The 18,694-nt window shown below is 48.7% G+C and overlaps 1 protein-coding gene across 2 annotated transcripts in view; it reads right to left on the bottom strand.

Annotated features, from left to right (window-relative positions):
* Window positions 1-18,694, bottom strand: part of LOC129703052 (transmembrane protease serine 3-like) — a 38,680-nt gene that overhangs the window by 10,108 nt on the left and 9,878 nt on the right. For both annotated transcript variants that reach the window (XM_055645241.1, XM_055645240.1), the window contains exons 4-8: window positions 15,100-15,216; window positions 10,394-10,517; window positions 6,708-6,824; window positions 2,968-3,008; window positions 1,746-1,911 (exon numbers count right to left, since the gene is read on the bottom strand). In XM_055645241.1, coding sequence (XP_055501216.1) covers window positions 1,746-1,911; window positions 2,968-3,008; window positions 6,708-6,824; window positions 10,394-10,517; window positions 15,100-15,216 — 565 coding nt within the window. The remainder of the gene's footprint in view (window positions 1-1,745; window positions 1,912-2,967; window positions 3,009-6,707; window positions 6,825-10,393; window positions 10,518-15,099; window positions 15,217-18,694) is intronic.

The following is an 18,694-nucleotide window of genomic DNA, read 5'->3' as shown; positions in this document are numbered from 1 at the left end:
CGAGGCCAGTTCATTGGCTATATTTAAGAGGGAGTTAGATGTGGCCCTTGTGGCCAAGGGGATCAGCGGGTATGGAGAGAAGGCAGGTACGGGATACTGAGTTGGATGATCAGCCATGATCATATTGAATGGCGGTGCAGGCTCGAAGGGCCGAATGGCCTCTACTCCTGCACCTAATTTCTATGTTTCTATGTCACCCCATTCCTTCTCCGCAGAGACGCTGCCCGTCCCGCTGAGTTACTCCAACATATCTTCGGTTTAAACCAGCACCTGCAGTTCCTTCCTCCACACAAGTCATTACTTGGGTTGTTAATTTGGTTTGGTTCATCTCAGAGATACAGCGCGCAAACGGGGCCCCTGGGCCCACCGAGCCCGCGCCGACCAGCGATCTCTGCACACGCACTAGGGACAATTTACAATCGTAACCTACCGGGCGGCCACGGTGGCGCAGCGGTAGAGTCGCCGCCTCACATCGAATGCAGCGCCGGAGACCCGGGTTCGATCCCGACTACGGCCGCTGTCTGTACCGAGTTTGTACGTTCTCCCCGTGACCTGCGTGGGTTTTCCCCGAGATCTTCGGTTTCCTCCCACACTCCAAAGACGGACGCGCAGGTTTGTAGGATAATCGGCTCGGTAAATGTAAAATAACAATTGTCGCTAGTGGGTGTAGGATAGTGTTAGTGTGCGGGGATCGCTGGTCGGCGCGGACCCGGTGGGCCGAAGGGCCTGTTTCCGTCCGGGCTGTATCTCTAAAATCTAAAACTAAAAACTAAAACTAAAAACTAAAACTGCCAACCTGTACACACAACAAATGCATCGGTACACGCGACAATAAACTAGACTAAACTAAACTAAACAAACCTCTCTCTCGATTCTGGGGAAAGCCTTAGGCTGCCACACACATCCCCTGTTCCATTATCTAAAGGGGCTGCTCCTTGCCTTCTGGCTGCATTTTTCACCCACCATCCTCATCTTTGAACACCCTGTGCGTAGGGGAGAGGGTAGGGCTGAAGATGTCCTGGTTGGGTTGCTCCTGGGCCTGGCCAAGCTGGCCATCCGCGAGTCACGGCGCCAGGCGGCGGAGGGCTCTACCCGAGCCAGCTGCCTGCCCCTTTTCCGGGGTTACGTCCGTGCCCGGGTGGGATTAGAAAGGGAATACGCCCTGTCTGTGGGCACCCTGAGGGAGTTCCGGGACCGCTGGGCTCTGCAGGGTGTTGAATGTATCCTCAATAAGGATTGTATCATAATTGTATATCAGTTTATTATGGATATATGTTTGTATTGTATTTATGGTGGTGGGTTCTGGCTTGTTTTATTGTAGTGTAAAATTATTTTTAATAATTGAATAAATTTTGTTGTAATAAATAAAAATAAATAAATAAATAAATAAATAAAAAAAACCTGTACACACAACAAATGCATCAGTACACGTGACAATAAACTAGACTAAACTAAACTAACCTCTCTCTCGATTCTGGGAAAAGCCTTAGGCTGCCACACACATCCCCTGTTCCATTATCTAAAGGGGCTGCCCCTTGCCTTCTGGCTGCATTTCCCACCCACCATCCTCATCTTTGGACACCCTGTGCGTAGGGGAGAGGGCAGAGGGCCGAAGGTTCTGTTTTTGTTGTATTGTATTGTAAATATTATTTTTAATAATTGATTACATTTCTCGAAAAATGTCGCCACACATGCATGGAGTCAGGGTGGCGCGGCAAGCAGTGAGACGTGAATGGAAGACTTACTGGACGACGCAGTGTGCAGCAGTTGCTATCCAGAGCGGGGCGATGATAGATCCTCCACACAAGTGGTGCCCGTCCAGGTGCAGACTGACCTGCCACGGCCAATGCCCGCCGGCCGAGAGATTCCCTCCGACAATCCGAGGCAGGAACCTGGGCCTGGAGCCGCACTCTGCATAAGGAAAGCCAGGCGTGTGAGTCAGGGCGAGGTTCAGAGTCCAGATCGAAGACAGGCGCCAGAACGCTGGAGGAATTCTCGCTATTGAGGGAGTGCAGCGTAGGTCTACAAGGTTAATTCCCGGGATGGCGGGACTGTCCTATGCTGAGAGAATGGAGCGGCTGTGGGCTTGTACACTCTGGAGTTTAGTTTGTTTGCTTCATTGTCAGCATCTCCTAGCTATCAATTATCTATTCAGGCTCGAAGGGCCGAATGGCCTACTCTCTGCACCTATGGCAAAAAGCCTTTTTGACCACCTCATCTACCTGCGACTCGACCTTCAAGGAACCATGCACCGGGTAGAACGTACAAACTCCGTACAGACAGCACCCGTAGTCAGGATCTTACTCGGGTCTCTGGCGCTGTGGGGCAGCAACTCTACCGCTGCGCCACCGTGCCTCCCCTATGGATATGTGTGGGGAGGGGGCAGTATGAAGCTGACGGGTCAAATGGTGTCCTGTCTGAACCAAAACATCATCCGTCCTTTCCCTCCCCAGGTGCTGCCTGACCCGCTGACTTCCTTAGAGAGACACAAAAAGCTGGAGTAACTCAGCGGGTCAGGCAGCATCTCTGGAGAGAAGGAATAGTTGATGTTTGGGGTCGAGACCCTGCCTTGGATTCTTGTGTAAATGTTGAACCTGCTGTCTGGAGTCTGAAGAAGGGTTTCGGCCCCAAACGTTGCCTATTTCCTTCGCTCCATAGATGCTGCTGCACCCGCTGAGTTTCTCCAGCATTTTTGTGTACCGTCAGTTCAAAGCATCTTCCAGCAGGTGGCAGTGGCGTTCCACCAATGTCAAAGGTCTCAAAGGTGCCCCCGATAGTCAGTGAACGGTACTGCAGCCAGAACTTCCACCTTGAGGAAAGTTTCAATGAGGTCCCCCCTCACCCTATTTTCTTTGTCTTCGTTGCTTTCTTTGCCTCCGTACCTGTGGCCCTCTGACTATTCAGAGCTAGGGTGGGGGCATTTATCTGCTCGATGATAGAACTTCGAACAAAACAAATTAGACTTACCCAAACACTTGAGCGAGGTCACTCTTCCCGAACTACACTCACTGGGGGAGAGAATAACAAAAACACATTTATATTTGACCATCAAGATTTGGAATAAAAGGTCACAAGTGATAGGAACAGAATTAGGCCATTCGGCCCATCAAGTCTACTCTGTAGACTGGAGGTCTTGGGAGCAGGAGAACTAGAATTGAAAGCCTAATGTTTAAGAAGGAACTGCAGATGCTGGAAAATCGAAGGTAGACAAAAGTGCTGGAGGAACTCAGCGGGTGAGGCAGCATCTATGGAACGAAGGAAATAGGCAACGCTTCGGGCCAAAACCCTTCTTCAGACTAATATTGGGAGCAGATGCAACAGATCAGGCTGAAGCCACATCATACGTCCATAATAAGGTCATAAGTGATAGGAGCAGAATTAGACCATTCGGCCCATCAAGTCTACTCCGCCCTTCAATCATGGCTGATCTATCTTTCCCTCTCCTGCCTTCTCCCCATAACCCCTGACACACACACTGGTCAAGAAGGGCCGAATGGCCGACTCCGGCACCTATTTTCTGTGCACGATATAAGTCGGAGACGGAGCACGAGCCTCGAGGGGTCTAGGTCGGTGCCGTGGAAGCTTCCGGAGGGGACATGGTGGTGTTTGCGGAGAGGTCAGTGCGGTGGTCGATGAGGGCGCCGGGGGTAAAGGACGGACAGGTGGAAGTGAGGACATCATCGCCGGCGGGGGAGGGGGAGGGGGGGGGGCGAGGATCACCGTGAGGGGGGGGGGAGGGGGAGAATAAAGGAGGACCTGGTATGGGATACTTTATGTGGCCGCCCTTTATGTAGTGTCTATTTGCATACCTTGTGTACGCATGTAAAGAATCTCACTGTGGCCCGTTACATGTAACAATAAAATATTAATTAATTCATCATTCATTCATTCAATCATTCATTCATTCATACATCCATTCATCCATTCATTCATTCATTCATCATCATTCATCCATTCATTCATCCATTCATTCATTCATTCATGCATTTATCATTCATTCATTCATCATTCATTCATTCATGCATTCATTCGTTCGTTCATTCGTTCATTCGTTCATTCATTCATTCAGTCATTCAATCATTCATTCATTCATTCAATCATCATACATTCATTCATGCATACATCCATTCATTCATTCTATCATTCATGCATTCATTCATTCAATCATTCATTCATTCATTCAATCTTTCAACCTCTGCCTTAAAAATGCCCATTGATATTGGATGTTGCCAGGACTAGAGGGTGTGAGCTATTGGGAGAGGTTGAGTAGGCTGGGTCTCTATTCCATGGAGCGCAGGAGGATGAAGGGAGATCTTATAAAGGTGTACAAAATCATGAGGGGAATAGATCGGGTAGACGCACAGAGTCTCTTACCCAGAGTAGAGGAATCGAGGAGCAGAGGACATACGTTCAAGGTGAAGGGGAAAAGATTTAATAGGAATCTGAAGGGTAACTTTTTCACACAGTGGGTGTATGGACCAAGCTGCCAGAGGAGTCAGGACTTTCATATGAAGAAAGACTGGATAGACTCGGCTTGTACTCGCTAGAATTTAGGAGATTGAGGGGGGATCTTATAGAAACTTACAAAATCTTAAGGGGTTGGACAGGCTAGATGTAGGAAGATTGTTCCCGATGTTGGGGAAGTCCAGGACAAGGGGTCACAGCTTAAGGATAAGGGGGAAATCCTTTAAGACCGAGATGAGAAAAACATTTTTCACACAGAAAATGGTGAATCTCTGGAACTCTCTGCCACAGAAGGTAGTTGAGGCCAGTTCATTGGCTATATTTTAGAGTGAGTTAGATGTGGCCCTTGTGGCTAAAGGGATCAGGGGGTATGGAGAGAGGGCAGGGATGGGATACTGAGTTGGATGATCAGCCATGATCATATTGAATGGCGGTGCAGACTCGAAGGGCCTAATGGCCTACTCCTGCACCAATGGGTAGTTGAGGCAGGGACTATCCCATCGTTTAAGAAACAGTTGGACAGGTACAAGGATAGGACAGGTTTGGAGGGTTATGGACCAAACGTAGGCAAGTGGGACTAGTGTAGCTGGGACATGTTGGCCGGTGTGGGTGAGTTGGGCCGAAGGGCCTGTTTCCACACTGTATCACTCGATGGCTTGGCCTCCACAGCCTTCTGTGGCAGTGAATACCTGGGCAATAATGAACATTCTCTGGTTTTAATCATTCCAAAGGAGAAGAACATTGAAGAGTTCTACCATCATTCCAGGCCAGCAATACACTGCCAAATCTAATCCATGATGTGAGAGTTAAGGGCCTGTCCCACTTGGGTGTCATTTGCGTGTCATTTACGTGACATCATTTATGCATCACAACGCATTACGCGCGCATGGTGCATGGTGACGTTGGCAGCGATGCGCGGTCGTGCGCGGTGCCCCAGGTTTTTGGTACGTACAAAATCTTTGCACGCCATCTGCGTGGCGTGCAAATGGCGCCCAAGTGGTGCAGGCCCTTTACAAGTGGGACCGGACATCCTGTGTGGCTTATCTCTGGCTCCTCATTGAAGTCCAACATGGGCAAGACCTTCACCGTGAGGAGTGGGGAGATGTGGAGCAGTAAAGGACAGAGGGACATGTGGAACAGAGAGGCCCTGGAGTACCGTGGGCGGCAAGGTGGCGCAGCGGTTGCCTTTCAGCGCCAAGGACCCGGGTTTGATCCCGACTACGGGTGCTGTCTGTACGGAGTTTGCACGTTCTCCCAGTGACCTGCGTGGGCTTTCTCCATGATCTTCGGTTTCCTCCCACACTCCAAAGACGTACAGGTTTGTAGGTTAATTGGCTTGTCATGAAGGTAAAATAGGATAGTATTAGTGTGCGAGGATCACTGGTCAGTACGGACTCAGTGGGCCGAAGGGCCTGTTTCCGCACAGCATCTCTGAACTACACTTACATAGTTCCCTGAAAATGATATGACTGGTGGACAGGGTGTTGAATGAAGGCTTTTGCAACATTGTCCTTACATCATTCAGGGCATCCGTGGTAGATGACAGACACAAAGTGCTGGAGTAAAGGGTCTGTCCCACTTGGGTGACCTAATCCGCGAGTTCTGGCGCGTTTGCCCTCGACTCATACTCGCAGCACGGTCGACACGAGGTCCTAGGAGGTCTTTGTAACTCTCCTTCATGCTCGAGAGTGGTCCCCGCGTACTCGAGGCCTCAGCTTGGTCGCCATAGAAAAAATCGATACTTTTTTTACTCGTAGGTTTATTCGCAGTAGGTCGTAGTAGGTCGGCATGTTAGTAGTAGGTAATCGAAGGTAGTCGAAGGTAGTTGTAGCTCGTCTTCAACATAGTCGAAGGAGGTTTTCAACATGACACTTTTTCAAACTCTCCTAAACTCTTCTAAACTCGCCAATTAGGTTGCCCAAGGGGGCAGCCCCTTTACTCAGTGGGTCAGGCAGCATCACTGGAGAACATGAGAAGGTAACATTTTGGGTCAGGACTATTGCTCTGCCAATTGACCGACAAACCCTGTTCGTCTTTGGACTGTAGGGGGGAAACCAGGGCACCCGGAGAAAACCCACGCGGTCACTGGGAGAACGTTCAAACTCCGTCTGGTCAGGATCGAACCCGGGTATCTGGCGCTGTGAGGCAGCAACTCTGCCGCTGCGCCAACATGCCGCAGCGAGATGAGGAGAAGATCATAATCACAACATGCGGCAGCGCTAATGTCACAGGTCCCGGCGTACCTGAGTGTGGCGGCCATTTGCACTCGGTTAACACGGAGGCTGACGTCGACTTCCACAAAGTTGTTCCTCAACGTCTCCTCGATGGACGTGACGGGAAGCTGCGTGGAGCTGATGTAGCTGAGGGGGAGGGGAGGAAAGAATGAAGTTTACTTTAGAGATACAGCGCGGAAAAAAAATTCCTTCGGCCCATCGATTCCGCGCCGACCAGCGATCCCTGCGGACCAACGCTACACCGGTGAGAATTCACAATCACGTCAAGCCAATCAGCTTACGAACCTGCTCGTCTTCGGAGCGCGGGAGGAAACCAAATCACCCGGAGAAAACCCACGCAGGTCACGGGGAGAACGTGCAAACTCCGTACAGACAGCACCCCCTGGTCAGCATCGCACCCGGAAAGAATGAAACAACAACTCCATCTCAACGGAAGAAGACACAAAAAGAGTGGTGCAGCACAGATACAGGCCCTTCGGGGGCCTGAAGAGGTACAGACGTGTGTGAAAACGCACACCTCCAGTTTCAGGGACAGTTTCTTCACAGCTGCTACCATGAATAAGTTCACTTAGTAACAGACAAAGCCACATAGTTAAGACCATTCATAGCTTTAATTTTAACGTCCGACGGGTGTGGTTCTCGAGACCCAGAGGCAACAGTGTACGTCTGAGTTCTCCAGCAACACACACAGAAATACCAGAAAATGGGGGTTAATATACCTCCCAGACTCAGTATCAAATTACATGAGGTAATGTCCCAGGAAACACCAGCCACCTCCAAATATGGAGTTGTTTTTCACCCTTTGCCAGAAGCCAGGCATTCCAATGGCACTAGTAATGTACCCCTGGTCCCTTCTTATCTGATTAAACGATTTACTTCTTTAAAAAAAACCTTGCCATGATATTTGGCCAAGTATCCCACAATGCAATAGCAATTGCATTTTTACCACAGGAAAGCTAAAATATGACGGCAACCGATAATAGTAACTATCTCCTTCAATCAGGCAACTGAACCATCCTACCACCAACTACAGAGCGGTCCTGAGCTATTGTCTACCTCATTCGCGAATGGTATGTTAGCTTTCATAGCAAAAGGATTTGAGTATAGGAGCAGGGAGGTTCTACTGCAGTTGTACAGGGTCTTGGTGAGACCACACCTGGAGTATTGCGTACAGTTTTGGTCTCCAAATCTGAGGAAGGACATTATTGCCATAGAGGGAGTGCAGAGAAGGTTCACCAGACTGATTCCGGGGATGTCATGACTGTCTTATGAAGAAAGACTGGATAGACTTGGTTTATGCTCTCTAGAATTTAGGAGATTGAGAGGGGATCTTATAGAAACTTACAAAATTCTTAAGGGGTTGGACAGGCTAGATGCAGGAAGATTGCTCCCGATGTTGGGGAAGTCCAGGACAAGGGGTCACAGCTTAAGGATAAGGGGGAAATCCTTTAAAACCGAGATGAGAAGAACTTTTTTCACACAGAGAGTGGTGAATCTCTGGAACTCTCTGCCGCAGAGGGTAGTCGAGGCCACAGTTCATTGGCTATATTTAAGAGGGAGTTAGATGTGGCCCTTGTGGCTAAGGGGATCAGAGGGTATGGAGAGAAGGCAGGTACGGGATACTGAGTTGGATGATCAGCCATGATCATATTGAATGGCGGTGCAGGCTCGAAGGGCCGAATGGCCTACTCCTGCACCTAATTTCTTCTATGTTTCTATTGGAGACCCACAGACTATCTTTGATCAGTCTCTACTGGACTTTATCTTGCACTAATCATTGTGTACGTTATTGCCTCTATGGTGTACACGTCCACTGTGGACGGCTCGATTGTAATCGTGTATTGTCTTTCCACGGGCCAGTTTGGGCGTAACAAAAGCTTTTCACTGTACCTCGGTACACGTGACAATAAACTAAACATCAAACTCAAACTCAGGCCAGCTGAATTGAAAAGCTAAATTGACTCGACCTGAAACACCACCTATCTATCTATCCATGTTCTCCAGAGTTGCTGCCTGACCCGCTGAGTCACTCCAGCACTTTGAGTCTTCTTATGGAAACTAGCATCTGCAGTTCCTTGTTTTTGTATGCCAAGGATCCATTGTTGTTCTAACAGTCATAGAGTGATACAGCGTGGAAACAGGCCCTTCGGCCCATACCGGCCAACATGTCCCATCCACACTAGTCCCACCTGCCCCCGCATAGCCCACATCCCTCTAAACCTGTCCTATCCATGTACCTGTCCAAATGTCTCTTGAATATTATCGTTGTACCTGCCTCAACTACCTCCTCCGGCAGCTCGTTCCATACACCCACCACCCTTTGTACAAAAAAGTTACCCCTCGGGTTCCTATTAAATCTTTTCCCCCTCACCTTAAACCTAAGTCCTCTGATTCCTAATTCCTCCTACTCTGAGTAAGAGACTCTGTCCGTCTACCCGATCTATTCCTCTCATGATTTTGCACACCTCTATAAGATCACCTACCCCAAATTCCCTGCTCTCGGAGGAACAGGGCCCTAGTGAGACCACGCCTGGAGGTTTGTGGGCAGTTTTGGTCTCGAAACTTGAGGAAGGGCATCCTTGCTATTGAGCGAATGCAGAGTGGGTTTACAAGGTTAATTCCCGGGATGGCGGGACTGTCATATGTTGATAGATTGGAGCGGCTGGGCTTGTACACTCTGGAACTTAGAAGGATAAGAGCGGATCTTATTGAAACATATAAGATTATTAAGGGTTTGGACACACTAGAGGCAGGAAACATGTTCCCGATGTTGGGAGAGTCAGAAACAGGGGCCACAGTTTAAGAATAAGGGATAAGCTATTTAGAACGGAGATGAGGAAACACTTTTTCACACAGAGAGTTGTGAGTCTGTGGGATTCTCTGCCTCAGAGGGTGGTGGAGGCCGGTTCTCTGGATGCCTTCAAGAGAGAGCTGGATAGAGCTCTAAAAGATAGCTGAGTCAAGGGAAATGGGGAGAAGGCAGGAACTGGGTAATGATTGGGGATGATCAGCCATGATCACATTGAATGTCAATGCTGGCTCAAAGGGCCGAATGGCCTACTTCTGCACCTATTGTCTATTGTCTATTGGCTATTGTCTAAACCTGTCCTATCCATGTACCTGTCCAAATGTCTCTTGAATAGAATCATTGTGCCTGCCTTAACTTCCTCCTCTGGTAGCTCGTTCCATACACACACCATAAAAAAATTATCCCTTGGGTTCTTAACATTGACTTCTCCAATTTCAGGTAGTCCCTGCTTTCACCCTCCTTCCCCTCCCCTTCACAGCTCCCCCACCGCCCACTGTCTCCACCTCTTCCTTTCTTCTTCCCGCCCCTCCCCCCCCATCTCCACATCAGACTGAAGAAGGGTCTCGACCCGAAACGTCACCTGTTACTTCGATGTTGCCTCACCCGCTGAGTTTCTCCAGCATTTTTGTCTACCTTAAATCTTTTCCCCCTCACCTTAAACCTATGTAGCTCTGGTTTCTGATTCCACTACTCTGGGCAAGAGACTCTGTGCATCTGCCCGATCTATTCCTCTCATGATTTTGCAAACCTCTTTAAGATCGCCCCGTCATTCTCCTGCGCTCCGCGGAATAGAGTCCCAGCCTGCCCCCCGAACCTCCCCCTGTAGCTCGGGCCCCTCGAGTGCTGGCGACATGCTCGGAGAATGTCGTGCAGGAAGTGCGCCCACCTGCCGTATCCCAGTTGCGCGCAAGCCGCGGTGCCGTGCGCGGCGTTCCAGCCATCCCAGCACACGGTCCTCCACGCCCCTCCGCTGTAGATCTGCACCACCGAGCTCTTCCCGCTGACTCGCACTGTGGGAGACAACAACACCACCACTAGGGGGAGCGTTACCCGCACGTGTAAGGGTGGGGGGGGGAGACGGTAGAGGGATGAGGATAGAAACATAGAAAAATAGAAATTAGGTGCAGGAGTAGGCCATTCGGCCCTTCGATATGATCATGGCTGATCATCCAACTCAGTATCCCGTACCTGCCTTCTCTCCATACCCCCCGATCCCCTTAGCCACAAGGGCCACATCTAACTCCCTCTTAAATATAGCCAATGAACTGTGGCCTCAACTACCCTCTGTGGCAGAGAGTTCCAGAGATTCACCACTCTCTGTGTGAAAAAAGTTCTTCTCATCTCGGTTTTAAAGGATTTCCCCCTTATCCTTAAGCTGTGACCGCTTGTCCTGGACTTCCCCAACATCGGGAACAATCTTCCTGCATCTAGCCTGTCCAACCCCTTAAGATGTCCCAATTGGGTTGCTGTTCCTGGGCCTGGCCAAGTTGGCCATCCGCGAGTCATGGCGCCAGGATCACGTCTGCGCCCAGGTGGTGCTAGCGAGGGACTACGCTCTGTCCGCGGGCGCCCTGGGGGATTTCCGGGACCGCTGGGCACCGCGGGGGGGTTGTATGCATCCTCAATAAGGATGGGGAGATTTAGGGTGGACAGCAAATGCTGGAGTAACTCAGCAGGTGAGGCAGCATCTCTGGAGAGAAGGAATGGGCGACGTTTCGGGTCTCGACCCTTCTTCAGACTGAGCGTCAGGGGATCGTCACCTTGTCGTGGTGGAGAAGCTTGTGTGGACCTGAGATCCTGAGAGCGATGCAGTCTGGAGCTGTGCTCCTGGTATGGCGGTAAGGCCGAGGCGGAGGGGTCCAACCAAGATCTCACCGAGTCCGCGCCGACCAGCGATCGCCCCCTACACTGGCACCATCCCACACACGCTACACTGTGCAGCGTAGGATTACATGGATAATTCCCGGGATGGCGGGACTGTCATATGTTGAGAGAATGGAGCGGCTGGGCTTGTACACTCTGGAGTTCAGAAGGACGAGGGGATTTTATTAAAACATCTAAGATTATTAAGGGTTTGGACACGGTAGATTAGGAGATTGAGAGGGGATCTTATAGAAACTTACAAAATTCTTAAGGGGTTGGACAGGTTAGATGCAGGAAGATTGTTCCCGATGTTGGGGAAGTCCAGGACAAGGGGGTCACAGCTTAAGGATAAGGGGGGAAATCCTTTAAAACCGAGATGAGAAGAACTTTTTTCACACAGAGAGTGGTGAATCTCTGGAACTCTCTGCCACAGAGGGTAGTTGAGGCCAGTTCATTGGCTATATTTAAGAGGGAGTTAGATGTGGCCCTTGTGGCTAAGGGGATCAGGGTGTATGGAGAGAAGGCAGGTACGGGATACTGAGTTGGATGATCAGCCATGATCATATTGAATGGCGGTGCAGGCTCGAAGGGCCGAATGGCCTACTCCTGCACCTAATTTCTATGTTTCTATGTTTCTAGAGGCAGGAAACATGTTCCCGATGTTGGGGGGGTCCAGAACCAGGGGCCACACACAGTTTAAGAATAAGGGGTAAGCCATTTAGAACGGAGACGAGGAAACACTTTTTCACACAGAGAGTTGTGAGTCTGTGGAATTCTCTGCCTCACCTATTGTCTATTGAAGGCGGTGGGGGCCGGTTCTCTGAATACATTCAAGAGAGAGCTAGATAGGGCTCTTAAAGATAGCGGAGTAAGGGGACATGGGATGAAGGCAGGAATGGGGTACTGATTGGGGGTGATCAGCCATAATCACATTGAATGGCGGTGCCGGCTCAAAGGGCCGAATGGCCTACTCCTGCACCTATTGTCTATTGTCCAACTCGTCTATGCTGACCAAGATGCCCCATCTAAACCAGTCCCATTTACCTGCATTTGGCCCATATCCCTCTAAACCATGTATCTGTCCAAGTGCCTTTTAAATGCTGTTATAATACTTGCCTCAACTACCTCCTCTGGCAATTTGTTCCATAGACCCACCGCCCTCTGTGTGAAGAACGTTCCCCTCTCCCCTTAAACATTTGTCCAGCTGATTTTGATTCCCTGCTGTGGAAAAGAGAGTGTGGTTTTGCTAGTTAATTGGCCCTCTGTAAATTGCCACTTGTGTGTAGGGAATGGGTGGGAAATTGGGAAAACAAAGAACTAGTGTGAACGGGTGATCGATGGCTGATGAGATGAAGAACATGTTTCAACGCTGTATTGCACAAGACAGATCATTAATGTTGTCAAACACTGATGTAATTATAAAGAAAGCACATCAGCGCCTCTACTTCCTGAGAAGATTACGGAGAGTCGGTTTGTCAAGGAGGACTCTCTCTAACTTCTACAGGTGCACAGTAGAGAGCATGCTGACCGGTTGCATCGTGGCTTGGTTAGGCAACTTGAGCGCCCTGGAGCGGAAAAGACTACAAAAAGTAGTAAAGACTGCCCAGTCCATCATTGGCTCTGACCTCCCTTCCATCGAGGGGATTTATCGTAGTCGCTGCCTGTCAAAAAGGCTGGCAGCATCATCAAGGACCCACACCATCCTGGCCACACACTCATCTCCCCGCTACATTCAGCTAGAAGGTACAGGAGCCTGAAGACTGCAACGTCCAGGTTCAGAAATAGCTACTTCCCCACAGCCATCAGGCTATTAAACTCAACTGAAACAAATCTCTGAACATTAATAGACCATTATCTCTTTATTTGCACTTTATCTGCTTATTTATTGATGTGTGTATATATTTATATAATGGTATATGGACACACTGATCTGTTCTGTATTCATGCCTACTATGTTCTGTTGTGCTGAAGCAAAGCAAGAATTTCATTGTCCTATCTGGGCCACATGACAATAAACTCTTGACTTGACTTGAATACCAGCAAATAATTAGCTGTGTATGGGGTGTCCGGCTCATGGTGTTTTAGTAAATATGGGCGGCACGGTGGAGCAGCGGTTAAAGTTGCCGCCTTACATCGGCAGGGACCCGGGTTCAATCCTGGCTACGGGTGCCGTCTGTTTCAAAGTTCAAAGTAAACTTTATTGTCAATCCAATTATGCAACAGTAGTTACACAGAGGATTGAAATTACGTTTCCCCATACTCCAAATGTGCAAGTAATATTAAAAACACAGACAGCCAACATACCAATAAAAATAGACAATAGACATTACATTATTTAAAATATTAAAATATTCACAGTGTGCCAAAATGTAGCAAAAACGTTGAGGTATTTTAAAAAGGGTGCAACAATGAAAGGTGCAATATAGAAAAAGTGCAAATTTCGTACTGGAGACATTGAGCCAAAGTTATTTTCACAGTTTGTTTGTCTTTGTTTGGGTACTGTTCATGGAATTTTCTTAAGTGTGTTGAGTAGTCTGATGGCCTGAGGAAAAAAGCTGTTTTTGAATCTGGTGGTTTAGCTCCGCATGCTGCGGTAGCGCTTACCGGAAGGTAAGTTTGTGCCTTCTCCCTGTGACCACGTGGGTTTTCTCCAGGTGCAATGGTTCCCTCTCATACTCCAAAGACGTACAGGTTTGTAGGTTACTTGGCGTCGGTAAAAATTGTAAATTGTGGGATAGTATTAGTGTGCGGGGTAGTGTGTGGGATAGTATTAGTGCGCGGGGTGATCGCTGGTCGGCACGGACTCGGTGGGCCGAAGGGCCTGTTTCTGCACCATATCTCCAAACTAAACTAATCGGCATCTCTGTTGAATTTGGTGGCAATTTGTGAAGTTATCGCGACATTGCAAACACACGATATTTTCTTCCCCCCAAGAATGACGTGACTATTTTGGAAGTGGAATTCATTGCCACAGACTGCTGTGATGGCCAAGTCCATGTGTTATTTTTTTTTAAAAGGCAGAGATAGATAGATTCTTGATTAGTACGGGCGTCAGGGGTAATGGAGAGAAGGCAGGAGAATGGGGTTAGGAGGGATAGATCAGCCACGATTGAATGGCGGAGTAGACTTGATGGGCCGAATGGCCTAATTTTCCTCCTAGAACTTATGAATAGACAATAGTCAATAGGTGCAGGAGTAGGCCATTCGGCCCTTCGAGCCAGCACCGCCATTCAATGTGATCATGGCTGATCATCCCCAATCAGTACCCCATTTCTGCCTTCTCCACTCGCCCCTCGGCAAGAACTGTACATCAGAAGGTGCAGATCTAGAGCCAGCAACATTATGGGGGACCCCTTCCACCCCAGCTGCTACGGGCAGGCAAACGCCTCCGCTGTCATGCTGTGAAAACAGAGAGGATGAGAAGGAGTTTCTTCCCATCCCCAATCAGTACCCCGTTCCTGGCTCCTCCCCACATCCCCTGACTCTGCTAAATTTAAGAGCCCTATCTAGCTCTCTCTTGAAAGCATCCAGAGAAGCGGCCTCCACCGCCCTCTGAGACAGAGAATTCCACATTCACCTCTCTCTGTGAGAGAAGGCAGGAGAATGGGGTTGAGAGGGCAAGATAGATCAGCTATGATTGAATGGGGGAGTACATCTGATGGGTCGAATGGCCTCATTCTGCTCCTATCACTTATGAACTTATGAAGATATAGAAGGAAGGATCTTTACCACAGCCCAGCTCATCTTCCCCGGCAGGGCAGTCTTTAACGCCATCACAGCGAGCGGAGAGCCAGAGACACGATGAGGAGTTCGTACATCGGAACTTGCCGATACAGCTGTACGTCACTGAAAAGATGAACACTGGTGAAACATCCAACGTCAGGCTCAACGTTAAGCTCCGTTACAGAGATCAAAAACCAACAAACGGCGACACAAGGAACTGCAGTTGCTGGAATCGTGAGTAAAAAACACAAAGTGAAACGTAGAAAATACAAACACAGAAAATAGGTGCAGGAGTAGAGGCCATTTGGCCCCTCGAGCCAGCACCGCCATTCAATATGATCACGGCCAATCGTCCAGAATCAGTACCCCGTTCCTGCTTTCTCCCCAAGATTCCATCAGCCCTAAGAGCTAAATCTAACTCTCTTGGAAAACATCCAGTGAATTGGCCTCCACTGACTTCTGTGGCAGAGAATTCCACAGATTCACAACTCACTGGGTGAAAACATTTTTTCCTCGTCTCAGCTCTAAATGGCCCACCCCTTATTCTTAAACTGTGATCCCTAGTTCTGGACTCCGCAATATTCGGAAAAAAAATGTCTGCATCTAGCCTGTCCAATCCCTTAATAATTGTATATGTTTCTAGAAGAACCCCCAAAGTCCAAAGTGAATATTTATATAATTATAAGTCTCATCTTGACCACTTCCTGTTTGCACTGTGCTTTGATTTTAGAAAAAACGCTACCACATATGGCTGTGATTTTTTGGCCATCTTACTCAGAGTCCTCCTCCGCTGCACAGGCCCCGAGGATTTTTCCCATCGATTAAAAATAAAACACTTATTAGTGTTTAAAAAATCTTGACATTATCTCTCCTGTCAATCATTGCCATGAAGGCCACGCCCCTTCCGGTAGGAGGGGGGAGGGACTATAAAATCCGGAAGTGTGGGCGTGGCTCAGTCTGTCTGCAAGATGGCGAGGGAGAGGTCACGACTCTCTGTCTGAGTTGGGAAACTGTAGAAGAAGGGTTTTGGCCTGAAACGTTGCCTCTTTTCTTCGCTCCATAGATGCTGCCGCACCCGTTGAGTTTCTCTAGCACTTTTGTCAAACTACAGAACACTGTGAGTATGCAATGTACTTGAATAAATTATTTGTTAGCCCTTAAAGAAAATGAAATGAGTCCTGCCCTGTGCTTGAAACTGCAATGGCAATGGAAATTAAGTGAAAATGCAATGAGCAGTTTGGCTTGTGCCTGCCATATGCTTGAAACTGCAATGGCAATGGAAATTAAGTGAAAATGCAATCAGCTGTTTGGCCCAAGAATCCATTTGGCCCAAAATGTCCATACTAGCCCTCTGGAAACCAGTCCCTTCGGCCCACAACACCCATATTAGCACTCCAGAAAGCCTTCCCCCCCACCGGCCACCAAGATTGGAATTGGTGGAGAGGTGGAATATTGCGTTGGGGGACCAGCCCTCCCGTGCGAACATGAGACCCAACGGGTCCCACTTAGCCTGGTAAGTTAATATAAGAATGTAAAGTGGAGGTGAATCTGTGCAATTCATTGCCACAGACGGCTGTGGAGGCCAAGCCAATGGATATTTTTAAGGCAGAGATGGATAGATTCTTGATTAGTATGGGTGTCAGGGGTTATGGGGAGAAGGCAGGAGAATGGGGTTAGGAGGGAGAGATAGGTCAGCCATGATTGAATGGCGGAGTAGACTTGATGGGCCGAATAGCCTAATTCTGCTCCTAACACTTAAGACCTTATGAACTGATGAGATCAAGTGACTTTAGCCGGAATAATACTAAAGAGAACAGTTAGATGAGAACTTCCTAAGGTTGGATAAACAGATCGTGTTCAGCTTTTCAATGTGAACGCAACCTAATATCCGGCAAAAAATATCATTTTGAAACTTGATTAACATCTGCTTTGTATTTCTTCAATTAAATATTCTCACACTTTCTAGCACCTGACTCAAATTGCACAGGGAATGCGAACACAGTCTAACCCCCCCTTCCACTGTCTCCATCTATAATTCACGCTCGGGAAAGCAATTAAGGACCATTCTCTCCGCGACGGGAGGCACAAAATGCTGGAGTAACTCAGCGGGTGAGGCAGCATCTCTTTTCGGGTCGACCCGAAACGTCGCCCATTCCTTTTCGCCAGAGATGCTCCAGAGATCTCTCCAGAGATGCTGCCTGCCCCCCTGAGTTACTCCAGCTTATTATGCCTACCTTCGGTTTTAAGCATCTGCAGTTCCTTCCTACAACATTTCATCCCCATTCATTCTCTCTTCTCCCTTCTCTGCTCGGGTTGAAACTTGTCACTGTGATAATATTAAACCTAATCCTAAATATCTGCCCCATTTATAGTTGCCAACTGGCCCGTATTAGTCGGGGCATCCCGTATATTTGGGCTAAATTGGTTTGTCCCGTACGGGACCGCCCTTGTCCCGTATTTGACCGCTACTACTCGGGTCGCTGGGGACTGTCGGGTCGGAGCGCCGCGTCCTGCCCCCGCCTCACCCGTCCCGACGTAGTGCAGCCCATGGAGTGCAGCAGCAGCGCCTCGCCCTTGGCCCCGTCGGTCGGCAGCCCGGCCAGCTGTCCGACCTTCGGACCTTCGCTCACCGTCGACACCACCACCACCGCCTCTCCTCCTCACGGCCGATCATCGGTTCATGAGTTGGACGGGGCACAAGACTTCGCGCAGTGGAGGCCAATTTACTGGATGCATTCAAAAGAGAGTTAGATAGAGCTCTTAGGGCTAGCAGAATCAAGAGATAGAAACATAGAAACATAGAAATTAGGTGCAGGAGTAGGCCATTCGGCCCTTCGAGCCTGCACCGCCATTCAATATGATCATGGCTGATCATCCAACTCAGTATCCCATACCTGCCTTCTCTCCATACCCTCTGATCCCCTTGGCCACAAGGGCCACACCTAACTTCCTCTTAAATATAGCCAATGAACTGGCCTCAACTACCCTCTGTGGCAGAGAGTTCCAGAGATTCACCACTCTCTGTGTGAAAAAAGTTCTTCTCATCTCGGTTTTAAAGGATTTCCCTCTTATCCTTAAGCTGTGACCCCTTGTCCTGGACTTCCCTAACATCGGGAACAATCTTCCTGCATCTAGCCTGTCCAACCCCTTAAGAATTTTGTAAGTTTGTATAAGATCCCCTCTCAATCTTCTAAATTCTAGAGAGTATAAACCAAGTCTATCCAGTCTTTCTTCATAAGACAGTCCTGACATCCCAGGAATCAGTCTGGTGAACCGTCTCTGCACTCCCTCTATAGGGCTCTTAAAGAAAGCGGGGTGAGGGGATACGGGGAGAAGGCAGGAACGGGGTACTGATAGTGGATGATCAGCCATGATCACATTGAATGGCGGTGGTGTCTCGAAGGGTCGAATGTCCTACTCCTGCACCTATTGTCTATGTATCTAAAATGGCCTACCTTCTTAAACTGGACTCCCCCAACATCGGGAACATTTTTCCTGCTTCTACCCTGTCCAATCCTCAAAGAATGTTATATGTTTCTATAAGATCCTCTCTCATACTTCTAAATTCCAGCGAATACAAGTCCAGTCGACCCATTATTTC

The sequence above is a fragment of the Leucoraja erinacea genome, chromosome 13 (assembly GCF_028641065.1).
Source record: "Leucoraja erinacea ecotype New England chromosome 13, Leri_hhj_1, whole genome shotgun sequence".
In the NCBI taxonomy this organism is placed as follows: domain Eukaryota; kingdom Metazoa; phylum Chordata; class Chondrichthyes; order Rajiformes; family Rajidae; genus Leucoraja; species Leucoraja erinaceus.
The sequence above is the reverse complement of the archived record's forward strand: the minus strand, read 5'-3'. Positions and strand labels throughout refer to the sequence as shown.